Source organism: Rissa tridactyla, chromosome 7 (genome assembly GCF_028500815.1).
Source record: "Rissa tridactyla isolate bRisTri1 chromosome 7, bRisTri1.patW.cur.20221130, whole genome shotgun sequence".
Taxonomy (NCBI): domain Eukaryota; kingdom Metazoa; phylum Chordata; class Aves; order Charadriiformes; family Laridae; genus Rissa; species Rissa tridactyla.
In genome coordinates this window covers 7148117-7169614 of record NC_071472.1, presented here as the reverse complement: position 1 = coordinate 7169614, position 21498 = coordinate 7148117, and the positions used below count along the sequence as shown (strand labels likewise).

Genomic DNA, 21498 nt, shown 5'->3' with positions numbered 1-21498 from the left:
TTTGTGAGCAATTCTGCATTTGCCACTTGGGGAAAAAAAAAAAAACAACCCAAAAAAAAATTAAAGTCTATTAATCTGTATTTTTCAGCAGTCCAGACTCCAACTCTCCTAAGCCTATTATCTGCCAATATCTTAACACTTTAAGCATACCTTCTCAACAGGTAGTGGATTTTCTCCCCATTGGTGTCGTTACCGCATAGAGAGTATCTCGAAGTCCAAAAGCATTCCAGCTGTGCCTTAATGGACATGGACTACTAGCTTGCCTGGTGCTCTACGGTTTCTTCTGTCAGGACTGGAGTTCTGGGGCTGGAGAGACCTCTGCCCTGACCCAGCACAGCTTGTGTGAACACTGAGTCAACTGTAGTGGCTACACAGGTGACACCTTGACTAATTTACCTCTCCTCCCTGCAATTTAATCTTGGGCTAGCTCACGATCATTAGATGTGACAAGCTTAGAAATACAAATCCCAGACTTTTCTGAATTTTATTCCTTTCTACACAAAACCTTTTCTTTGATGTCCAGAAGAAACATGCAGTAGCTTTTTTTTCCATGACTGGCTTTTGTGATTAGTGTACAGCTTTATTTTAGTGATGTTGTCATTTTCCGTGAAGGCCTATCCAAATAAGCTCAAGAAATGAGTGACTTGCAGTTTCCAGATTGAACTATTTCTTTTTTGCTGGAGTTGGTTCACTCTTCTTTTCCTCCCTTTAATTTGGAAATGCAATTATGAAATTGTAGATAAAGGTGACTAGCTCTAACTCTATTACAAAAATGTGATTGATAATTTGCCTCAATTTGTCTTCCGATCAGAAGACTGGCTCATACTGTGTTCAGCTCACTGCTAGTCCAGAGCGTCTCCGTTCTCTGGTTGGTGTTTGGAGTATCCTCTTTGGACATTAAATTGTCCTCTTACTTGCCATTCATCGGCTTCTCAGCCTGTCATCCGAGTTCCTTGTACTATTTCTGAATTTCCACCTCCTTTGTTTTGAATTATTTCATGTAGTTCCTTTGCCTCTCTTTTTGTGTGCTGTGCCAACAGGTTTTTTTTTTGTTTTTTTTTTTTTTTTTTTTTTTTTTTAATCTTAGAGGAACACAGGGTGCCTCATCTGTTCCAAATCAAAGGCTGGAGATTTCTGTGCTCTTGCACAGAGGTTCTGCTTTTGATCCGACGGGCAATTTATGGAAAGCAGGAATTTATGAAGAGCGCTTATACTATTCAAATTCTGCTGTGCTCGCAACAACAGGAACCTGGAATAATGACACAACAGACAAACAGATCCTGGCTTTAAACCACAGAGTGCTTAGCGTCAACCTACAGTCCTCTTAAAAAGCTTTAATTATCTCTAAATTTATGAAAGGCACGGCAGGGATGCTCATATACCTCTTTATTCTCAACAGTGCAGTGTTTTGTTGTATGTGGTTTAGTTGCAGGTGGGCAAATCAAAGAGGGCTGGGGTTACTCAGAGGGTCCCCCACTACCTCCTGATGCAGGGGTGTCACTCGGTTCCTCCCAGTCACGTCAACATAAAGCTGCTACTGGGAATGCTGCTGGCAAGGTCACTCCTTGAAAATGTCACCTTTAAGCGCAAACGGGGGAGGAGGTTCAGCAAACAGACGCACCAGGAGGAGTTAAAAATTTGGGTGACGTGAAGGCTCATAGGTTTTGTGGCAGTTGGAGGGATGGATATTCCCTGCTCCGAGGCACATCAGGGCAGCATCTGCCAGCAGTGACAGTGCTGCTTCTGTCCTGGTCAGCCGTGTCCCCAGTGTTGAGAGACTTAGGACAGTATGCAAAGGTCATGGGTCAGGAATTTCAGCTCTTCCTGTTCAAAAACGGGTAGTATCAAGTCTCTTGAAAATTTGATTTTCTGAAAGGTCAGCCCAGAGTTGTGCTGTATTTCTACCCGGGGCATTCCTCTGGGGTTTACACTCCCTTACGTGAAAGCTGGCCACCAGCTTGACAGACGTCGTGTGACCTACCTCTGAGTTAACACAAGGACCTGCTCTGAAACCCTGCAGGGTGTGAATCCCCACACTGTCATTTTGGGAGAAAATAAGCTATTTTCAGGTAGTGTTTAATCACTAGATGTTAATAATTGTACTGCAAAATGATATTTGTGTAGCTCAAAAAAACTAAGCAGAGCTTAGTAGGTTAAAGGAATGTGAGCCGAGTCTATCCTGGACTGATAGCAAACTTAACTTTCCTACAAGGAAACAATTTTGGGAAAAAAAAGGTGGAAAAACTACTTGAATAAATGCCTGTTTACTTTTGAAAGTGTATCTATTCTGGCAATTACTGTAGTGTACATTTTTTTCCATATCTGGTAAATTTTATTTTGAAGAATGAAATTGTTGCAGAGATCCCTGATTTTCTTTTGAAAATCTTCAGAAATATCAACTTTTTTGAACAGAAGTTTCACCCGTGTTCTTGAAAATATCCCTGAACATTTAATTTCATTCTTAGTCTAAACGAAATCTTATCTTGAAATTTCATTTTTTTTAGCACAAACCGTTAATTCCAGAATCCAACGTGTCTTAGTTTTAAGTGGTTTCTGTACTTCCAAAAACAGCATCCTACAAATGTCGTGTGGATGAGGCCTCATTTCTGGAGGCCTCGTTCTTGACAGCCTCATTTCTTTTCCAAGGAAAATGGGCCACCCTGCCGAGGCTGTCCTCTTCCCAGCTCCAGACCTCACACCTGACAGCCCTCGGGATGCCTCCTCTTCCCCAAAAGCGTGGAAGTAATCTTGGCACCATCAGTTAATGATAACATGTAGAGCCCATGTTCGGACTAATCTACCCTTCTTTTGGCATTTGAGTTTAATTAAATATTACGATACTCCTGTTTCTCTCTGTGGTTTCCTCTATGTGGCTCTGCGGTGTAGCTCTCGGTGGCCTTTTTATTACAGAAAAATGACCGTACTACTTACCAAAGACAAAGCTTTTCAAAGACTGCTTGAGAAAAAAGTTTCAGCTAAAATCTCACCGTATTTTCTGCCCATCTGATCCCCTGGCACGGGAATTAAGGCTGAGTTTGGATCGCGGGTGGCTGAAAAGTGTTGCCAGCTGCAGACGGGGCTGTCCTACCCTCGCATTCCCACTTCAGGACAAAGCCACTGTCACCTTTGACTGGTTTTCTGATATCTCAAAGCTAAATAGCTTCTAAATTTAGCCCCGAAATCCTGGCTGGGTTCTCCTCTGGACCTCTCTCCGACATTTCTACACATCTCCTTGGGTGTGCAGTGACAGCCTTAATTACAGCTGTGGCTGCCAGGGGGGCCGTAAGCACGGAAACAGAGCCCGTAAAGGACCTGCCCTCCATTTCTTGCTTGACTACAGGGCTTTTTACATATTGCTCTCATAACGGTGCTCAAAGAATATTGATTTATGCCCTATCTTTTCCCTTCCTTTTTTTCCAAAATTTATTCGCCATAAGAAAATTTGGCCACAGTTCTTCCTTCCTGGATGTTAAAAGACTTATCAAATGAAATGGGATCACAAGGCAACTGTTCAGACATTGCTGTTCTCTGTGTTTTTCTGGCAACAGAATCAAAGGTAAACAGCCATCAAAAAAGTTATTTCTGAATGGGTCAAACTGGCTATCACAGAAGCTTATTTACGGCGAGGCAAGACTTCCCCTGAGGCATTAGCACATAGAAATGCACATTCTTCTAGATCTTTATCTTCTTACAGAAAGCAAGCGTGCATCTTATGAGGAAATATTTAGAGGTTTAGCTATTTGAGCAACATCCTCTGTAGGTGCTGCATTTAGTCATAGTGATTGTCTGTTACTCTTGGCTCTAAATATAAATCTTTATAGCCTGTCTTTTTGCCCAAATTTCTTTGATGCTGTTTGCTGCAATCCATTAAATGACCCTTTTGAAGAGGTGGCAATACCAGACTATAAGGAATGATTTTTTTACTAACCTCAAGCATGCTCTCTTGTGTTTGACGATCACCATCAGCCTCCACTTGCTGGCCCACCTCTGCCCACGCTTGCTCATGTCCGTGCCTTTTGTTTCTATTATTAGGCTCAGTCAGTTTTTCTCCGTTTTTGACAGGTTGATTAAAGCTCTTCCATGGGAGCTGGGAACGTTTTTAGTGTAGAAATAGTAACTCGGTGTAGAAATAGTCTATCGGAGGTTTAGGAGAGCTTTGATAGCAAGTTAATGCACTGGGCGATCGGCTGCCCTGCTTGCTACAGTAGGCCGCAGTAAGAGCATCTCTTTGAAATGTGGCCCGTCTCTTTGGTTTTAATAACGCATTTGTCACAAATACAGCCTCTTATGAAGCAAGGCTCTAATAAAATGTTGCCATGCAAAGACAGATTTAGAATTAACATTTTTCTCTCCCTGTGTGCCATTCCATTTAATATGTTACATAGGAAGTATGAAGAAATACTGTTTTAGCATAAGCTGTTTCACGAATTATGTACTCTAGTGTTAAGACCTCTGCACTTTTCCTACTCATGCAGAACTTCATGATCGTGGGTTTCTTTCAATGTTTTTTAACCTGATTGCCTTTTATACAGCCCTGATGAGCAGGACTTTCGGGCAAATAAATGGATGACAAATGATTTTTAAGTGGAAAGTCGCAATAGTAGGTGTTTTAGTGGGTTCCAGTGAGAGTTAAAGGGTTTCACGTCTGACATATTCTGAAGATCTTCAGAAGCAACATCACATGAGTTTGCTTGTATGGAAGAAGAATCCAACAAAAGTAAGAATTCCACTTCTTGCACATAAGCCAATGTCTGACTAAAATGAGCTGACTGCCAGAGCAGAAATGAGTTTGCTGGAGCAGTGCATACAGCGATAAAGTTAGCATGGAAGGGGGAGATGGGCACATAGTGGATTTCGTTTAAGGTGCCTGATGTAGTCTGCTTGATCAAAGAGTTCGGGAGACCAACTCAGAAACATAGCAACAGCTGAATTTAGAGGCTTTGAGGAAATGAGCCTGAATTAGGAAATGTGGATAAAATTAAACTTCAGCTCAGTCTTCTCTAAGGATTATCATAACAATATTGATGAGTAACTGAGAATTTATCCTACCTTAGTCTGTTCCTGGGTCTGAGATATACTTTGAAATCTCTCTATGTCCTTCAAGGTTTGCAAATGAGGATGGTGTAAATTAAATCACAGCTCCTGGTTTGCAAAACTTCTAATATCCCTCACCACAGACAGAGATTCCCTCTGTGAAATCTTGGATCTCATTTGTATTTGGTAACATGGAGGAGTGACCATTAAAAATCGTATTATTCAACAAGATTGCATCGCTTTCTGCTTCTGTCGGAATTCATTGAAGTCCCCCAGCGGAGGAGATTGAACTACACAACCAGAGTGCTCAAAGTCACGCCGCAAAATTGAAACAAAAGTCTATCAGGAATTCAGTACATCAGTACTCTGTGCTGGGGCCTGCTAACATCACGAAAATGTCCTATTTCCATCTCAAGGTTTTCCATCATCTAAATGAGTCGTGCTGCTCTCCCTGTGACTAAGCTGTGGAAAACCAGGACTGTTCCCTTTCTTAAAGCCCTGTTTCCATCAGATGTTTTTTCTAGTGCAGCATGAGTTAAGGAGGTCGGATGCCTCTGTATCCCTGCCTCTGTAGCAAGGTGACCTCTGATAGCAGGAGTGAAACTCCTCGTCCGAGCAGGCTGGACCTTGCGGCAGCTACCTGGATCTTCCGAACGTCGGTAAATGCTTAGTGGCAGCTTTAAAACAGCGCCAGTATAATTAAAGTGTGTAGTTAGGTTTCTCATTTAGTGTCGATGAGACGAGAAGGAGTTGAGGCGGTGTATTGATTTAAATGTATTGATCGGAGGGGTGACTGTGTCACTCGCCTCCCGTGGCGGCGAGGAGAGAGGCTGCGGAGGTCGCGGCGGGCTCGGATGCTTCTCCCTGCCTTTTCAGAGCCTCTGTGACCTGGCCCTTACACTTGGTAATACCTCTGGAGTTTGGAAATTAAAGTACTAGGAACGTACATTTAAGGGGGGGGGGGAGAGGAAAAAAATATATTTCTTTCATGTTTTTGTGATCCATTTGGTAATATTAATTGCTCATGGATCTAATTGCTTTGTGTTCCTTTCTTCTGCAGAGTCATCTGGTGGTTTATTTTGTCTGAAATAAGAGCAGTATTATAATGCGCAATATGTGCTAATTATCAGGGTACACGGAAAGGCATCAGCGTTTCCTATTCTGTAACATGGACGCCGTCGCGTTGCTGTCTGAGGGATGTTGTCTAAATGAGGCTCATCTGTGTCTTGGGGTCGCCGCTTGGCAGCTGAAATGAGGTGGCATATTGTGTTGACAGTGCCTAACGTCATATCTTTAGAAACTGGCAGAAAGATGCTCTCCGCAGAGGGCCCCAAACTCCGAAATTGAGTTTCTTAGTGTGCTCCAGCAGAGCCTGAAACCATTGACCTTCAGGCCATGTATGATTTACTGATGGGGGCAGATATTTTTGGTGACATTTGGCGGCAGCTTTCTCCCAGTGATGGACCCTTGGCTCTGGAAGATGCTTCCCGCCTGGTCCAAATTGCCCAAGTCTATATTGATCTTCAGAGCGCTCTGCAATGCACATCTATTTTCGGAGCTACTGTGCAATTGGGCCTCTGAGAGAAATCAGATGTAGGAGAAAGAGGGGAATTTGACGGTCTGTGGACAATTTAATTTTGTCTTCGTGATGTACTGTGGAAGTGTGTTTGGCCTTTAAAAAAAGCCTTGTTTTGTTATATAAATCTCATAATAATAATAATAAAAAATAAACACAATGTCAGGTGTGTTTTAAAAATCTGCTTTTACTGTGGCTTGAGCAGCCTGAAGGACATATATGCTAAACAATTCATAATAAAGTACAGTGGGATGAGTTTCTTTCCTGATATACAGAAGATGAAGGTAAAGAAAAAAAAAACCAAAACCTACTCAGTTTTGTTTGGACAAAGCAGATGAATTTCCCAGTGGCAGGGTGATGAGCAAAGTATATAGAAAAACACTGCTGAGCTACTCCCCTGGCTGCTATTGATCCCAGTGGATGATTTTTTTATTTGAGCAAGGTCTTTCTTAAGGTGTCAGGGCTCCCAAGCAGCCGGCCCGGCACTTCGTGGCGGGGGAGCAGCCCCAGGAGGAGAGGGAATCATTTCCACAGCTGGTTTTGGCGGCCAGACAGATTTGTGCAGTGGATTTCTGCATCGGAAGTTCCCTGGGAGATGAATGTACGCTGTGAAGTCCTATTTATTTTCACTATTTGTTTGCAGTCAGAAGGCAGCAGACGAGTCTCTCTTCTCCGGAAGAGTTCTCAGCTTGTTCTGCAATCTGTTACAAGGAATGTGCTAATTAATGGAGATTTCCTTATTTAGTGAAAAGATTAAGTGTATCAGCTACTACGGTTTGTATGCAACTCAAAGTGTAAGCTTGCAAGTTCTTTAAGGAAGATAACAGTAACGCAAAATCAGAAGAAATTAGGAATCATAATGCAACGTCAGCATCAACCCGACTGCCTCGTCAGAATTTATAGAGACTGTGAAATTGAGCAATAAACCCAACCTTTGGATGAATTTCAATAACAATAATGTTGAGTTAAACTTAGCAGCGTTTTTTACAAGTCCTCTCTGGTCTATTTAGAATCTATAATCAGTCTGCTACGAGATAACGAGAGCGTGTGCCTCTTTGTTGAGAAGAGCAAGCGGGAATAAATTAGCTAAGGGTACATTTTGTACATTATTTGAGCTTTGCAAAAACGTTAAAGTTATTTTTACTGGGTTTTTCAGTTGTGCGTTTACTGAATGTATTCATTAGATTATCTCTTAAATTTCCCAGCTAGCAAACTAATAATGCATAAAATCTCTCAAATCCTTGTGTATTAAAAAAAAAAAAAAAAAGGTTAAACGTTTGTTCCATGGCAATATTACATCCTTTTCAGATGCAACTGAAGTTGTTAGCAACTTTAAGACTCCCAGGGCTTATTCTGCTTAGTTTCCTTCAGTTAATAATATTCTCCCTTGAAGCAGGATTTAAATGTTTGGGCCTGGATTGCTTAAGAGGAGGTGCTTCCCTTGTATCTCACAAGCTTCTGGAGCCTTCCGTCATGCCATGTGGCCCGTGGCTGGTGGCTGCCTTTTCTGCGGCACATTGGGAAAGCCCCAGCCATAGAGCTGTGATCAGATGTTGGAGTTAGACTCTTAACTGCATTCTATGCTCGATGCTAGGTTTTAACCTGAGTTAAAACCTGAGTTTTGCTTTGTAGGAGATCCCAAAGCTTCAGCTGAGCAGAATCCGGCCCACCGAGTGCCATGGTCCACCAGGTCTCCCTTATGAAGTCTTTAGCTATTAGACTTCCAGCACGGCGTGGATTTACTGGTGTTATTCTACATATTTCACAGTCAGTAATCAAATGGATGTAAATATTAATTGCAAAATGAATCAGCTTTTTTAATCTACCTTTAGTCTGTGTAATTAGAAATATTTCTTCTGTGTCACTGTCCACTCTGCTGCTGCCGTGTTTGTTAAAGGGTGATCTCCACCATCCTGTAGGCTCCAAGGGAAATTACGGGTGCTATTGCCAGTGGCAGTTGCGGTGATGCACAGAGTTGTCCCTCTCGTAGTAATGACCTTGAGCTTTATGAAGCACCTCAAGGTTTACTAACAAGGGTAGAACTGCTAGAAGTTTGTTAATTGAAATGATGAAATATGTTAGAGAGGATACAAATGAGTTTAAAGCCAATTCAATTAGAAGTGCATCTGTTTCCAAAGCTGCCGGAGAAATGTTTATTTTCGAATCACTTTCAAGTCAGCCTCTTGGAATCCTGTTGGCACTGTTGTTTAACGCTGCGCGCAGACCTTACACCTGCAGCAAATTTATCATTTGGAAGTGCAACAATCGGGTGGATGCCAGTGTCTTACGTGAGCTTGTCAACCTACTAATCGGCTGCTTCTCCCACCACGATCCGTTTGCGAATATAGAGGGGGACACGGAAGGACACTGCGGCCCTCTCTAGCTGTGCCTGGGGTGATACGTATGGCGTCTTGGGTAGGTGGGAAAGGAATTGTGCTACTGCAGAACTCCCCCCCTGGCGCTGCAGCGCGATCCACATCCTCTCCCTGCTTCTGTGCCGCTGACACCCACCAGCCCATCATCCAGCTGCCTCCTGCTGCCCCGGCTCTTTCGGGTTGCACAGCAAAAATGAGACAATAACAGTTTTTACACCACGTGTTTGAGCCTTAACATTCGACATCCACCAGACCATCATCCTCACTTTATTAATCTCACCTGCTATTGCTCCATCTCTTGGGCTGCACAGAAGAAACGAGACGAGGAATGGTTACCACATTGTGTGTTTGAGCCTTCCCAGTACCTCCTGTGTAATCCATGGGTGCTTTGTTTATTATAGACACTTTAGGGAAGAGACTCCATTTGTGGCTTGTAGAGCAGCAAGCACATTGTTCTTAATGAATAAATAATAGTAAAATGAGCTGTGCAGGCCAGGTAAATGCATTTGTTCATCCCATTAGGTTGGCAGTGTCTCAGTAGTAAAACAATAGCACTTAAACATAGAAAAAAGGCTTATTTGATCATCCAGCTCAATTTTTGCTGCCAATTCAGGACTATTCCCAGTAGTATGCTGCAAGATGCCTACTTAAATATCCCATGCACTGGTGTTTCTGTCGCTGCCTCCGGTGACATCTGTGTGTGCAGCTCCAGCTCTGTGGCCTTCAGGGGCCTGCTGTCGGCTCAGCTAGGACAGAGGCTCTAATCTGTTGTTTCTAAATTAAATGAACTTTATTTTAATGATATTGGAGATTTTGAGGAATAAAAAATAAGAAAGAGGCTAAAGGAAGCTTCAAGAACTAATATAAGAACACATGGAAAGCAGGCTGAGCTGGGTGGGGAGAAGAGGACATCTTTTTCCACAGAAGGTCTTGGAAACTCTACTTGGGATTTTTGGTACCAGGTTCTGCAACAGAGAGAAAAATGGGGGAGTGCGATGGATGAGTGAGATGTTTAAGGGTGACACTGACAAAACCAGCTGTGTAAACTCAACCTCGAGTTAGTCTCCCCAGGCTGAGCAACAGTAACTCAGAAATGTGTTTATGCTGTTTTCTTTATTCATATTCTGCTATGCTAAGAAGTATTTCTCCGGATAATATCCTGAATGCAGAATTCTTTATTAATGGGTTGTTTTAATAGCATACCTCCCCTGTTATTTTTTGATGTTGTTTTGTATTATGCATCATGCCAGTGCTACAAATAGTGGGATTACTGCGGGTATCCAAACTGAAGTCTTTTCAGCCCCCTGACAATGGCAAGTCATTGCTTGGCTCCTACAGAGAAAAACAAATATCCCGTTCTCATAGGCAATGGATGAGCTGAGTACAACATTATTTACTAGTTTCTCATGAAAAGATAGCCATAAAGGCATTCTCTATATGAGCAGAGAGGATACATCACGTAGAGATTTTTGGAGGAAAATTTTTGTTGAATGAAATCTTTGATCCATGGGTATCTCCTCATACGTTTAACCTCAAGCAACTGGTAGAAGAAGTAATGGCAGCCTTTGAGAAGAGCTCGAAAGAAAGTTATGTTCCCCTTCTGATTCCGTAGCATTGTTCAATGTGGAGAATTGGGTTCCTCTGGGCAGTATGGTAATTTAATGCTCTATTAGCTGGCCATTATTTGTTTATACTTAATGTAATTTAAAAATATGGGTGAGGAAACTCAAAAAGTAATGAGCTTAGCATTACTTTTATGTCTTAGCAACAGGACGTCTTTAGAAATTTTGTGGTTCACTGGGGGATCCCCACAGCAGTTCCTGGGGGTGGAACACAATAAGTTTCTTCCATTTTGTTGATTATACCTTTTCCTTCCTCTTCCTTATATTTCTTTTTTGTATTATATTTCCTTTTTTTGGTCTTGTATTTCTTTTTACTATAGAGGTAGGTCTCGAACTGCCAAAAGGCTTAGCCCATTTTGCCTTCACTGATAAGTTGATAACCCCTCTGTCTAATCCTACTTTGAAACAAGGCACTTTCTTTGTTTCTGTTGAGAGTTAATTACCTAGGCTGTCACACAGCCCAAGGAAAAATGATCTTTCGTACGATGGTGGAACAGAACTCTTTGGAGAACTGCCTAAGAAATGCTTCTCATAAATCTATCATGAGAAAATTTCTTTTACTTATCATAATGTATTATGAATTGCTTTGAGTGGCAACCTAAGCAGGTGGAATAGAATATTAGTGGGATATCTGGGAGTCTCATTTGGGGAAAAAAAGCAAATCTGGTTTGGAAATATTTGTATATGTGTGTGCATGGGTGTAATCTCACCCAGATGAGTATACAAAGCATGCAAAGTTGAAATATCTCAAACAAGCGAACACCACTGTAGGGGATTGGGTCAGAAATAATTAAGATACCCAGTTCCCGGGGCTTTGGAGCTGCAAGTGACAAGGCAATGCGAGACATGGAGATAAGAGGTAGCAAAAAAAAACCAGAGCTCACCGTACGGGAACGGGGCTGCAGCTTTAGGGAAGAGTTACAGCGTGAGTTACTGGGGAAATGATTGCGGCTGCCAGGCTGCGGGGTGGCTGCTGTAAAGGAAGAGGGAACAGGACCATCACGAAGGAAAAAGAGAGAAGAAATAGAGCATCATTGAAGGAGGGAATTACTGTTGTTTCTAGTATTTTTTAAGGCACAGTTTACAAAACCAACATCAGTATTTCTTGTACTTCTAGAAGGAGGATATTTTCTGGTGGGGGATGCCTAAATAAGTCTGAAACCTTTCTTGATATTGACTTCACATGAAGACCAGGGGGGAGGCAGCGTGTTGCTGCTGTGGGTCGATGCTCAGGATGTAACGCAGTCCTGCTCTGGAGTCAGTCACAGAGCCAGTAAACCCAGCTCCGGGCCAGAATGATCTCTGTGCCTCAGCCTTGGTGTTTCCCCATCATCTGGGGCTGTGTGGGGCTTTTGGAGGGCAGCTGCTTCTGGGTTGGGTTTTTCTGGGTTTTGTTGGTTTTGGGTTTTTTTTTTCCTCCCTGCTGCAGTGACTGTCATCTTGGTAGAGTGGGGAAACCCTTCATAAAAGAGTAATTGAATGAGATAATTTGGTATTCTGTGGGTAAGGAATATAGAGGGAGTTAGTGCAATGAAAAACAGAAAGAAAGGGCATAAAAATGAGAAACATCAGCAATACAGTAGGGGTGAAATTCGGTTATTTCCATGACCATCATTGCCAGAGCTGTCAGAGGGTCAAAGCCGCCTGTAATAAAGGCTGATCTTAGCAGCCACTGACTTTCATGGTCTAACGTGAAATCTCTTTTTTGCTTAAATTAAAATAGTGCATACAGACATGACAAGGAGATAATAGAAACTCGAGGAGAATGAATGCAGCATGGTAAGCAGGAAGGCGCAGGAGCTATTCCACACTGCCAACCTGAGACTGGTGCCAGTAATTCCCCGGACACCCCGAGGGTTCGGCCACCCTCCCCTGCCTTTCTGCCCACCAGGAGCTCCACGGCCAGCGCTGGGCTCTGCAAAATCTCTCTTCCCATGTGCCAGCTCCTAAACCAGCTGTGGGGTTGTGCCTGTATGGAGGAACCTTGTTTTTTCCCTGAGAAGCCCTGTTGGGTTTTAATTCAGCAAGGCGTTGGTCCTGCAGATGTCTGGTATTCTGATTTTAAGAGGTGATGATCTTGGGAGGACCTATGTGTCAAGCCAGGTTAAGGTGAAAGCAAAGCTTTAAAATGCCGTTTATGAAACTCAGAATTGGCAAAACAGCTGGAAAGATGTATAGAAAGAATTACCAGAAAGGTGTGGGAAGCAGGTTTCATCTGCTTCTCCCAAGAACAAATCCCACACCACTCCAGCTGGCCGGCCGCAGGCAGGTCCCTCACGCATCTTGTGGGAACTGCCAGGAGCACAGTGCTGGTGCCTCCGCCATCCTCTGGTCCTGTTTGCTGGGACGAGAGCCTCCCGACTCCCTGCCTGTGCCAGCTCTGAGATGGCTAGCATAATAATGAAGAAGTACAAAATTGGAGTGTACGCTTAGTTCGCCAGAATTTATTATGGCCACAGTCTCGTAGGGAAGATAATCACCACTTGCTGGTGAACAACCAGCTTCACAACAGTTTGCCAGGGTGTGTGTTCCTTACATCAGTTGGTTTAGCCTTCCTAATGATCATTGGACTAAACCAAGTAGAAATTAGTTTTAGTCACTGCTGTTCTTTACAAATAATATCATCATCTCATGGTGGGAGAGCGTTGTCAGTCTGCCAAATGTCTTCTCTTTAAGAAGTTCTCATTTTGTGTTGATTACACAGATTGTCGTGAGACATTGGAGGATCAGAGTTCATTAGTTGCGGTGATTAAAACCTTTCTTAAATTTTTGGTTTAGGTTACATTGAAGAATCTTGCACGGTCCCTTGCCCGTTTGATTGCAAATTAAGCGATTGGTCCAGTTGGTCCCCTTGCAGCTCTTCTTGTGGACCGGGGGTGAAAGTCCGATCCAAGTGGCTTAAGGAGAAGCCTTACAATGGAGGTCGTCCCTGTCCAAAGCTGGATCTCAAGAATCAGGTGAGCGGTGTTAAATAGCCAACAGAAATCTCTCTGTGCTTACTGTGTTTTTAATGCTCATCGAAAGGTACTGTGCTGGTGAAGAAGTTAAAAATAGGAGTTATCTCTGGGACCACACCTTGTGTCGGATTTTGTAGACAATCTTCGAACTTCTTGAGGATTGTGTGGGAGATGCTCATGTAACAGTAGAATTTGACCTGAAAGACTGCATTTCTTCTATAAAGAAATTTTTATCTCCCAGAGCACAGGAAGCCCTTGACAAATAATCCCACCTGGATAGTGTATAAGCATCAGAGAGCTCAGATGTCATGGATATTTTAAAAGTCTTTAATTCTCTCTGAGACTATGGTTGCTGCAAAAACATTTGTTAAATATATATTGCTATTTTTAGCAACATTTCCCTTCAACACAACACAAGTTCCCTTGAACATTAATCTCTGTATATTCAATATTGAAGTATCCCATCAGAGGAAAGTAATCTCTAAATTGCTACTCTTTAAAAAAGATCAGCATCTGTTTAAATGCTGTCTAATGCTGTATGCATTTCTGCAAGACTAATAGTGATTCCCTACATTTGCTGATTAATTCTCAATGCTAATTAACACTGATGAAGTACTATTAAGGTTTGCCTGTCCTTTATATCAGATTCAGCTATGAAAATTAATAGGACAGAGGCAGTCATGCTGAAGGGCTTCATAGATAGGTTATGAATATATATATATGTTAAAAAATATGTTGCATAGTATGTGTAGAAGGTCTTTAATTGTATTCATGCAAAGATTTATTTGTGTAGTGGCTTGTGGGTGCTAGAGCTGATGGATCCAGTTGTTCTTCTGCGCAGCTGTTGCTGCAGCAGTCATGTCCCGGGATGCAGCATCACTTCTAACACCTGATTCTGACCTTGCCTCATTTTCTTCACAGTTTATTTTTCTTTTCCTGTAAGAAACTTGGTAAATACTTTTTTTTTTTTTTTTTTTTCCATTTTCCCTTATTACTATTTGAAATTCATAGGCGGTAGCCTAAGAGAAGTAGCAGGGACTATGAAAATGTAAAACTGCAATAAAGTGTATGTTGTCCATACCTCAGTGCTTTTCTTAATAGATCAGACAGATCACCAAAGAGGCGAAATGAAATCCCACAGTAAGTCGTATGGTAACAATAAGCTCCTTTGTAACGAAAAGATACTGGGGTTTGTTACCCATAGACACAGCAGCCTACTTCCATTAAAAGTAAACTTATTGCTATAAAGTGTTGCCTATTCCCACACACATTAGATTTGCTAATTTCAGAAGCCTTTCAGAAGATATTAAAGGCAAGAAATTGTTTAAACTTGGAAATTATGTCTTTGTAAGGTTTATTGGTGCACGGTGCTTGCAAAGTGCCACGGCTGATATTAATATAAATGTGGCCGGTGCTTTTTGCCTCTTTACCAGGAATACCTGTCTTGATCTAAAACCCATTGAATTCGTTAGAGGGCTTCCTATTGCGGGCTCAGTAGTGACACCTTGGAATTGCATTAAGGTCTGTGTCTTTAGGCTTGTGAGTTTTTGGATTTTTCGGGATTTTTTTTGTTTGGTTGGGGTTTTGGGTGGTTTTGTTTCTCTGCCCGTGGGTTTGTTGTTTTGTTGTTGTTTTTTTTAGGATAGAAACAGAAGCTATTTGTAGCTGTTTCAGCACACAAATTGATTACCTTTTCCCAATTTCGATTTATAGGGTTGGATCAGATCTTATATATGTTTCAGAGCTTTTAGGGTAAGAAGAAATTGTTGTGCTAATAAGGAAAACGTGTGTACGTGTATATATGTATATGTACACTTGGGTATGGGTTGACTGTTCAGTGGATGAGGAATTGGTTGGATGGTCACATCCAGAGGGTAGTGGTCAACGTCTGGATGGAGATCGGTGACAAGTGGTGTCTGTCAGAGGTCTGTATTGGGACCATTCCTGTTCAATATCTTCATCAATGACATAGTGGGATTGAGTGCATCCTCAGCAAGTTTGTGGACGACAGCAAGCTTAGCAGTGCTCTTGACACGGATGAGGGATGGGACACCATCCAGAGGGACTCGGACAAGCTCAAGAAATGGGTCCATGCAAACCTCATGAGGTTCAACAAGGCCCTCTACTCCCCTCTCGTGAGACCCCACCTGGAGTACTGTGTCCAGCTCAGGGGACCCCCCACCATGAGAAGGACATGGACCTGTTGGAGGGAATCCAGAGGAGGGCCACAAAGATGGTCAGCACCTCTCCTATGAGGACAGGCTAAGAGAGTTGGGGTTGTTCAGCCTGGAGAAGAGAAGGCTCCAGGGAGACTTTATTGTGGCCTTTCAGTACTTAAAGGCAGCCTACGGGAAAGATGGGGATGGACTTTTTAGCAGGGCCTGTTGCAAAAGGATAAGGGGTAATGGTTTTAAACCAAAAAAGGGAAGATTTAGACTAGATAGAAGGAAGAAATGTTTTACAATGAGGGTGGTGAGCTGCTGGCCCAGGTTGCCCAGAGAGGTGGTAGATGCCCCATCCCTGGACACATTCGAGGTCAGGTTGGACGAGGCTCTGAGCAACCTGATCTAGTTGAAGATGTCCCTGCTCATTGCAGAGGAGGTTGGACTAGATGGCCTTCAAAGGTCCCTTCCAACCCAAACTGTTCTACGATTCTATGATATGCACACATATGTACATATTGTGTGCGTGATTCTATTCCTTGTCTCCCCAAACGCTTCTCAATCCTTTGCACAGTTTGGAAGGAGTTTTGCTCTGCACCCACTGGACTTTGACTTCCAGCACAGATGTAGACACACGGAGGTCCTTAGGCACACTGCAGCACGCACAAGTTGCCTACGCAGATGATGAACTAAATTAGCTGATCGCGCTGCTGTTTAGCTAAGCTGGACGGATATCATTAATGCACTGCAAGGCAGATTGTCTTCTCTTTCCTCTGGTCTGGGCGGTGTTTAAATCCCAGAGCAAAGCTCTATAGATTCTTTATATATAAATATGTGACATCCTAATTATTTTTGTATACTCTGGGTTAAATACCTGCAGTAAAATACTTGCTTCTGTTTGATATCAGACATGAGAAAGTTTAATCACCTGGAGGATGAGATTTGCTCTATCTTTCACTGGCTACTGTGTTATATTGTGGTTTATGCAGTTGATAAAGACATTAGATAACTTAGAACCTCTAATAGACTCCTCCAGGTGTCAGTAGATTTCCCTTATTATTTCCTTATTATTTCCTCTGGGTTTTTTTTGGTTTGGTTTGTTTTTTTTTTTTTTAATTATGGCTTCTGAGCTTGGGTCTTGTTATTGCTTAACCAATAACTTTGGAGAACCTTCCATTTTCCAGTTCTTATAATTAAAGTCCTCAGTCAGTTTGTATCCTTTTCTCATTAAGCCAAATAATCTTTTCACCCTCTTCTTGTGAAGGGTGTTTTCTAGGCTTCTTGGCAGACCCCGGTATGCCTTTTTTTTCAATGCCTTTCAGATATTTGACATAGATTTAACTACCGAGAGTGTTACTTGTAATACCATTCCAGCAATTCTATCTTACCGCTTCCCACCATGTCAAGGGCCCTGCCAATACAGATACTTTAACAAAGCTATTGCTTTGGAGAGAGGGGCAATTTGTGTGTTCAAAACAATTTGGTGAATATAAGTAATTATTTGAGTCACTTAAATTGTTTCCTATGTCCTCCTAGAATCGGTTCGATCAGCGTAGTGCACCTTGCTTGTGTATTTAGGACAGAACTTTTTAGCAGAAGTTTGATTTTGTAGAGTGGTAATGACGCATCCTGTTTCTGCATGATATTCCGTGGTTTTTAAGCGCTTAATTCCACAGAGGTTTTGGCTCTTCTGGAGTATCTCGAAGCCGCCGTTTCGGATGTCTTCCTCCTCCCCTGTCCATAGAGCCTCTCAGGCAGCCCACTCCTTTTGCAGTAGGTGCTAGAAGTGAACTCAGAGTTAGGAGAATTAATTCAGGTTTGATATATTTCTTCTTTTCATTATAGTCGACGGACTAGGTTGAGCCGTTCCAAATTTGCGTTCCAGGTTTTGTTATTTTCTAACAGAAGTGACAAACAGCTTGTTGACATAGTCACTTCCGCCTTAAGCTTCCTCTCCGTGTTGCCCTGCGAAATTAAAAGACGCATAACAATATCTGGGGGAGAAGACGACAGTATTTTAATGCACATCTGTGTAATATGTTGAATCACTTTCGTCTTGTACCTCTCAGTGTTTGAAAATTGTTGAAGAGTCGGCTAGCTACATTTTGCTCCATCTTTTGAAGAAAACGGGCATTGCGTGTAGAAGCTGTGCAGCTCTTATCTAAGGCTCTGATTGCTTCTGAGCAGCCGATTGGATTACGGGGTCAGCTGGCAGATGTTCTTGGCTGTGCGATGCATGTTTAAAGAGCTGTAGCATTTACGTTTTTCTATTTCCTGCTCTTATTTGAATGCACTTACACAGCATGCAGTTGCTAAGCTATTTAATATGTAGTTCTACATGATGAAAGGTTAAATATGAGTTATGGGGGGTTTATTGCTTGAATATTCTTTTATAGGTTTTTAGGATTACTACAAGAAAATGCATCTTATTTTAAAGACTCATGAATTCCAAGGATTATCTTTTTATTGATTGCTCTAATATATATTCTTGTCAAGATTTTCCCTCCTTCCCCTTCCTCCCCCTCTCCCTCTTACTCGGTCCTGCTAAAGGACAAATATCATAGCAAGTAGTTTATTCCCTTTATATATACTGCATATATTTAAGTAAACATTTTTAAAGGATTGAGAGCGTTTGTAAAGGCAGGCATAGCAGGAAAAAAACGTAATGTATTTGAAATTTAAAATTACTGCTTTCTTTAAAATGAGTATTTTGTTCTTAACAACATTTTCTGGTGTTCAGTCTAGAATATGAGAAATGCAAACACCTTGCACATTCCGATTGCAAGTACTTTTCCTGAAATTGCATACAGAAGTTTAAAGAAATGGAAAAGGAGGACAGTGGTACATTTACAGGTCAGGTTTCCCAGAAGCAGGCGTGAAGACGTATGAATTTCTGGTGACCTTTTCAGAGAAAATGACTGGCTTGGTCCTACTTGCGCTTCAGAGAAAACAAACTTTTTCGATCAGCAAAAAATGTCTTAAATTTCTTTTCAAAAGTGAAAAATCCTACGAAATTACAGGCTCTGAAAGCTCACCTTTAGAACACACAAGACTGGATGGGCTCGTGTGTGTGTTTTTCCCACAAAGAAAACCAACACAGTAGTATGCAGACTAAAGTTTGACTTGCTCACATTCGGTAGCCGTTTCTCCAGACAATTTTTAGCTCATGTTTGGCAAGCTAAGTTTCCATGATCCAGAAATGCCCTTAGACTGTGTCAGAGGAACTCTGCCTAAGGAAGAGTAATGTAGCAGGACACTGTAATCAAACAAAGTCCATTTTTATTTAGGCAGGTAACTGCTCTCCAGGCAATAATTTTGTATACCATAAAGTTTTTGAATAAGCAGTGTATAACACCACTGTATTTCCTCTATTTTCCTTCCCTCAGGTTATGTTCTTGTCCTTACTTGCTGACACAAAATATTTACAACTTCTTTCATTTATCTTTGCCCCCTATCCAACTGTGAATTATAAAAATAGTATTTATTCTCTTAATCTTGAGTGTGTCTGACTCGAAGAGTTTATTTTCGTGCTTTGTTTTGCTGCAATACTTGGTTGAACTCTTCCTTTGCATAAACCTATCTTTTACGCATGTGAAGATACAGATTTGTGCCTTGTATGAAGTGTTTCCAAAACTGTCAGGTTCCTGTGTTAGAGACAGGTTTGAACCCAGCGTCTTTCATTGCTATCGCTGAATTAGCTCACGTCTAATCCCTGGCTGGTGAGTTGCATGTATAACCCTTACCTTTCAGTATCAGAAATTAGTCTTCAAGAATTCATTAATAATGTATTAGCTATAAATAGCTCCTGCTTAAATCACTTCTTTTATAATATAGATTTCTAATTGTTAGAAAAGCTGCTGAACTTTTTCGGGGCACTCGTAAAATCTCTTCCTCTGGCAGATTTCGGCTGCCAGGAGTTTATTTCTGAGCCCAGTCCTGTGCTGCTGTACCAGTAGCATCGGCAGCTCTGGGAGATCCCTTTCTGTGGCATGCAGGGACACGGCTCACCTCTATTTTCCTCTGGCTCTGTCTGTCAACACTCATTTGCTTTGTGCACAACTTAAGTTCTGGAAACAAAAATCCTGTCCTTAATCTCGGTTTTACCTTCAGAAGTTCTGATTTCCTCCCATTCAGCCTTGAAGGAAGGAATTACAGCGTAGAAAACATTTGTCCTCTGATTCTAGTGAGTTTTTACAGTAACATAAAAATGACAAGTTTTTTTGCCTGCTACACTAATGTGGGAGAATTTTCAGTGTCAAAAAAATAGCGAGACCCTCCTGGTTTCCGGACGCTTTTCTTGCTGTGATTGAGAGTTTTGGTACTAAACAGTAATTTAGTTCATTAAATAAGCAAAAGTAGGGAGCCAAATCCGTGTAGCCTGAGAGGTCCTCTTCCCAAAACAACTGTCTGGAGAGTCCACCATGCCAGCGGGAACGGCTTCACTTCCAAAGGAGAATACAGTTGGTTCCCATGTTGTCCTTCAGGATCACAACCCTGTAGTGTGTACCGTAATTCCCAGCATATAGTAATTTTCTGTTCAGCCTCTAGAGATATCCACACTTGACTTTCATTTCTCCTGCAGGTTCTCTGTTGAATAAAGAGTCTCATAAATATATTTTCACAGTTGCCGCTCACAAAAAGCTTTACCCTAGTGAAAATTGAGCAGTTTAACAACTTCCTAGAAGTATTTTGCACTTTCCTTTTTTTTCTCTATGTAATTCCTTTAAACTCCTTTTTTCTATATAACTCCTTTAAACTTCTCTGTAATAATAATGCTTATTAATATACGATGTAGCGCTGTTTTCTGTAATTGTGAAAATACATTTGCACTTTGTGAAATTAAATCTCGTACAACGCCAGTCTACTTCCTAGAATTATTCTGGGTCCACAAAATTTGGCAGCCGCCTTCTAATTGATTAAACTACATTTTTCTGCCTACTACAGCCCCAAGTTTTTCCTGAAATATGTATCAAAGGGCTTTTTGCTGTAAAAGAGAGCGATACGCTTGCATCTCTGGAACTGAAAATTTACCCATCGTTACTTCTGATTCAAATACAGAGTTCCTGTGTTTGCTGTTGGAGAAAATATTTATTGTTTAATGTGATAGCGTAATGCAAAATACAGTGAAAGACAGGAGTTATACCAAAAGGGCTTCGTCCTGTTTATTTCTCTGCAGAGGAAATGGTATTAAATGGAAAATCAGCTGTAGATGGTTGGGTAGCCCGGTGGAGAAAGTATTAGCATTTCACCTAAGGAACTGAAGTTAAATTGGCTGGGGCAATATTTTTTAAGGAAAGAAGTTTGGTTTGTGCTGAATCTCTCGTGGACGATATGTCATGTAGGAGGACCAGCGTACACTGTGTGTCATAAATCAGCGTGACAGCGTCTAACACTGAGACTGAACTTACTCTTGCTTGTCTTTGTCTTAGGAACAGGAGAACACAAGGGATTGATGCCTTGGTTATTCCTTGGCAGCAGATTTAATCTTGGGGTTTTTTCTCCCCTCCTTCCTTCCTTTAGAAAGTTTTCTATTTATTTTCCGCAAAGTTTTGCGGTGTAATTTGTTCTTGGTTTTAGGCTCACAATCATTAAGGAAGGGGAAATACTGCATAGCAGTTAAAATAAGGACCTAGCTTCTGTTCCAATTGGAACAAGCCCAAGATTATTCAGAATTGAAAATGTTGGTACGTCGTCACCTTTTCGTATGGCAGAAGATGTGAAAAACAGCTATTTGGCATCGTGCGTTTTAGCACATGTGTCTTCAGAAACAGT

The 21498-nt window shown here is 41.7% G+C and overlaps 1 protein-coding gene across 1 annotated transcript in view; it reads left to right on the top strand.

The window, feature by feature from the left end:
• Positions 1-21498, top strand: part of THSD7B (thrombospondin type 1 domain containing 7B) — a 538929-nt gene that overhangs the window by 440178 nt on the left and 77253 nt on the right. The window contains exon 19 of the mRNA XM_054207661.1: positions 13386-13564. Within this exon, the coding sequence (XP_054063636.1) occupies positions 13386-13564 (179 nt within the window). The remainder of the gene's footprint in view (positions 1-13385; positions 13565-21498) is intronic.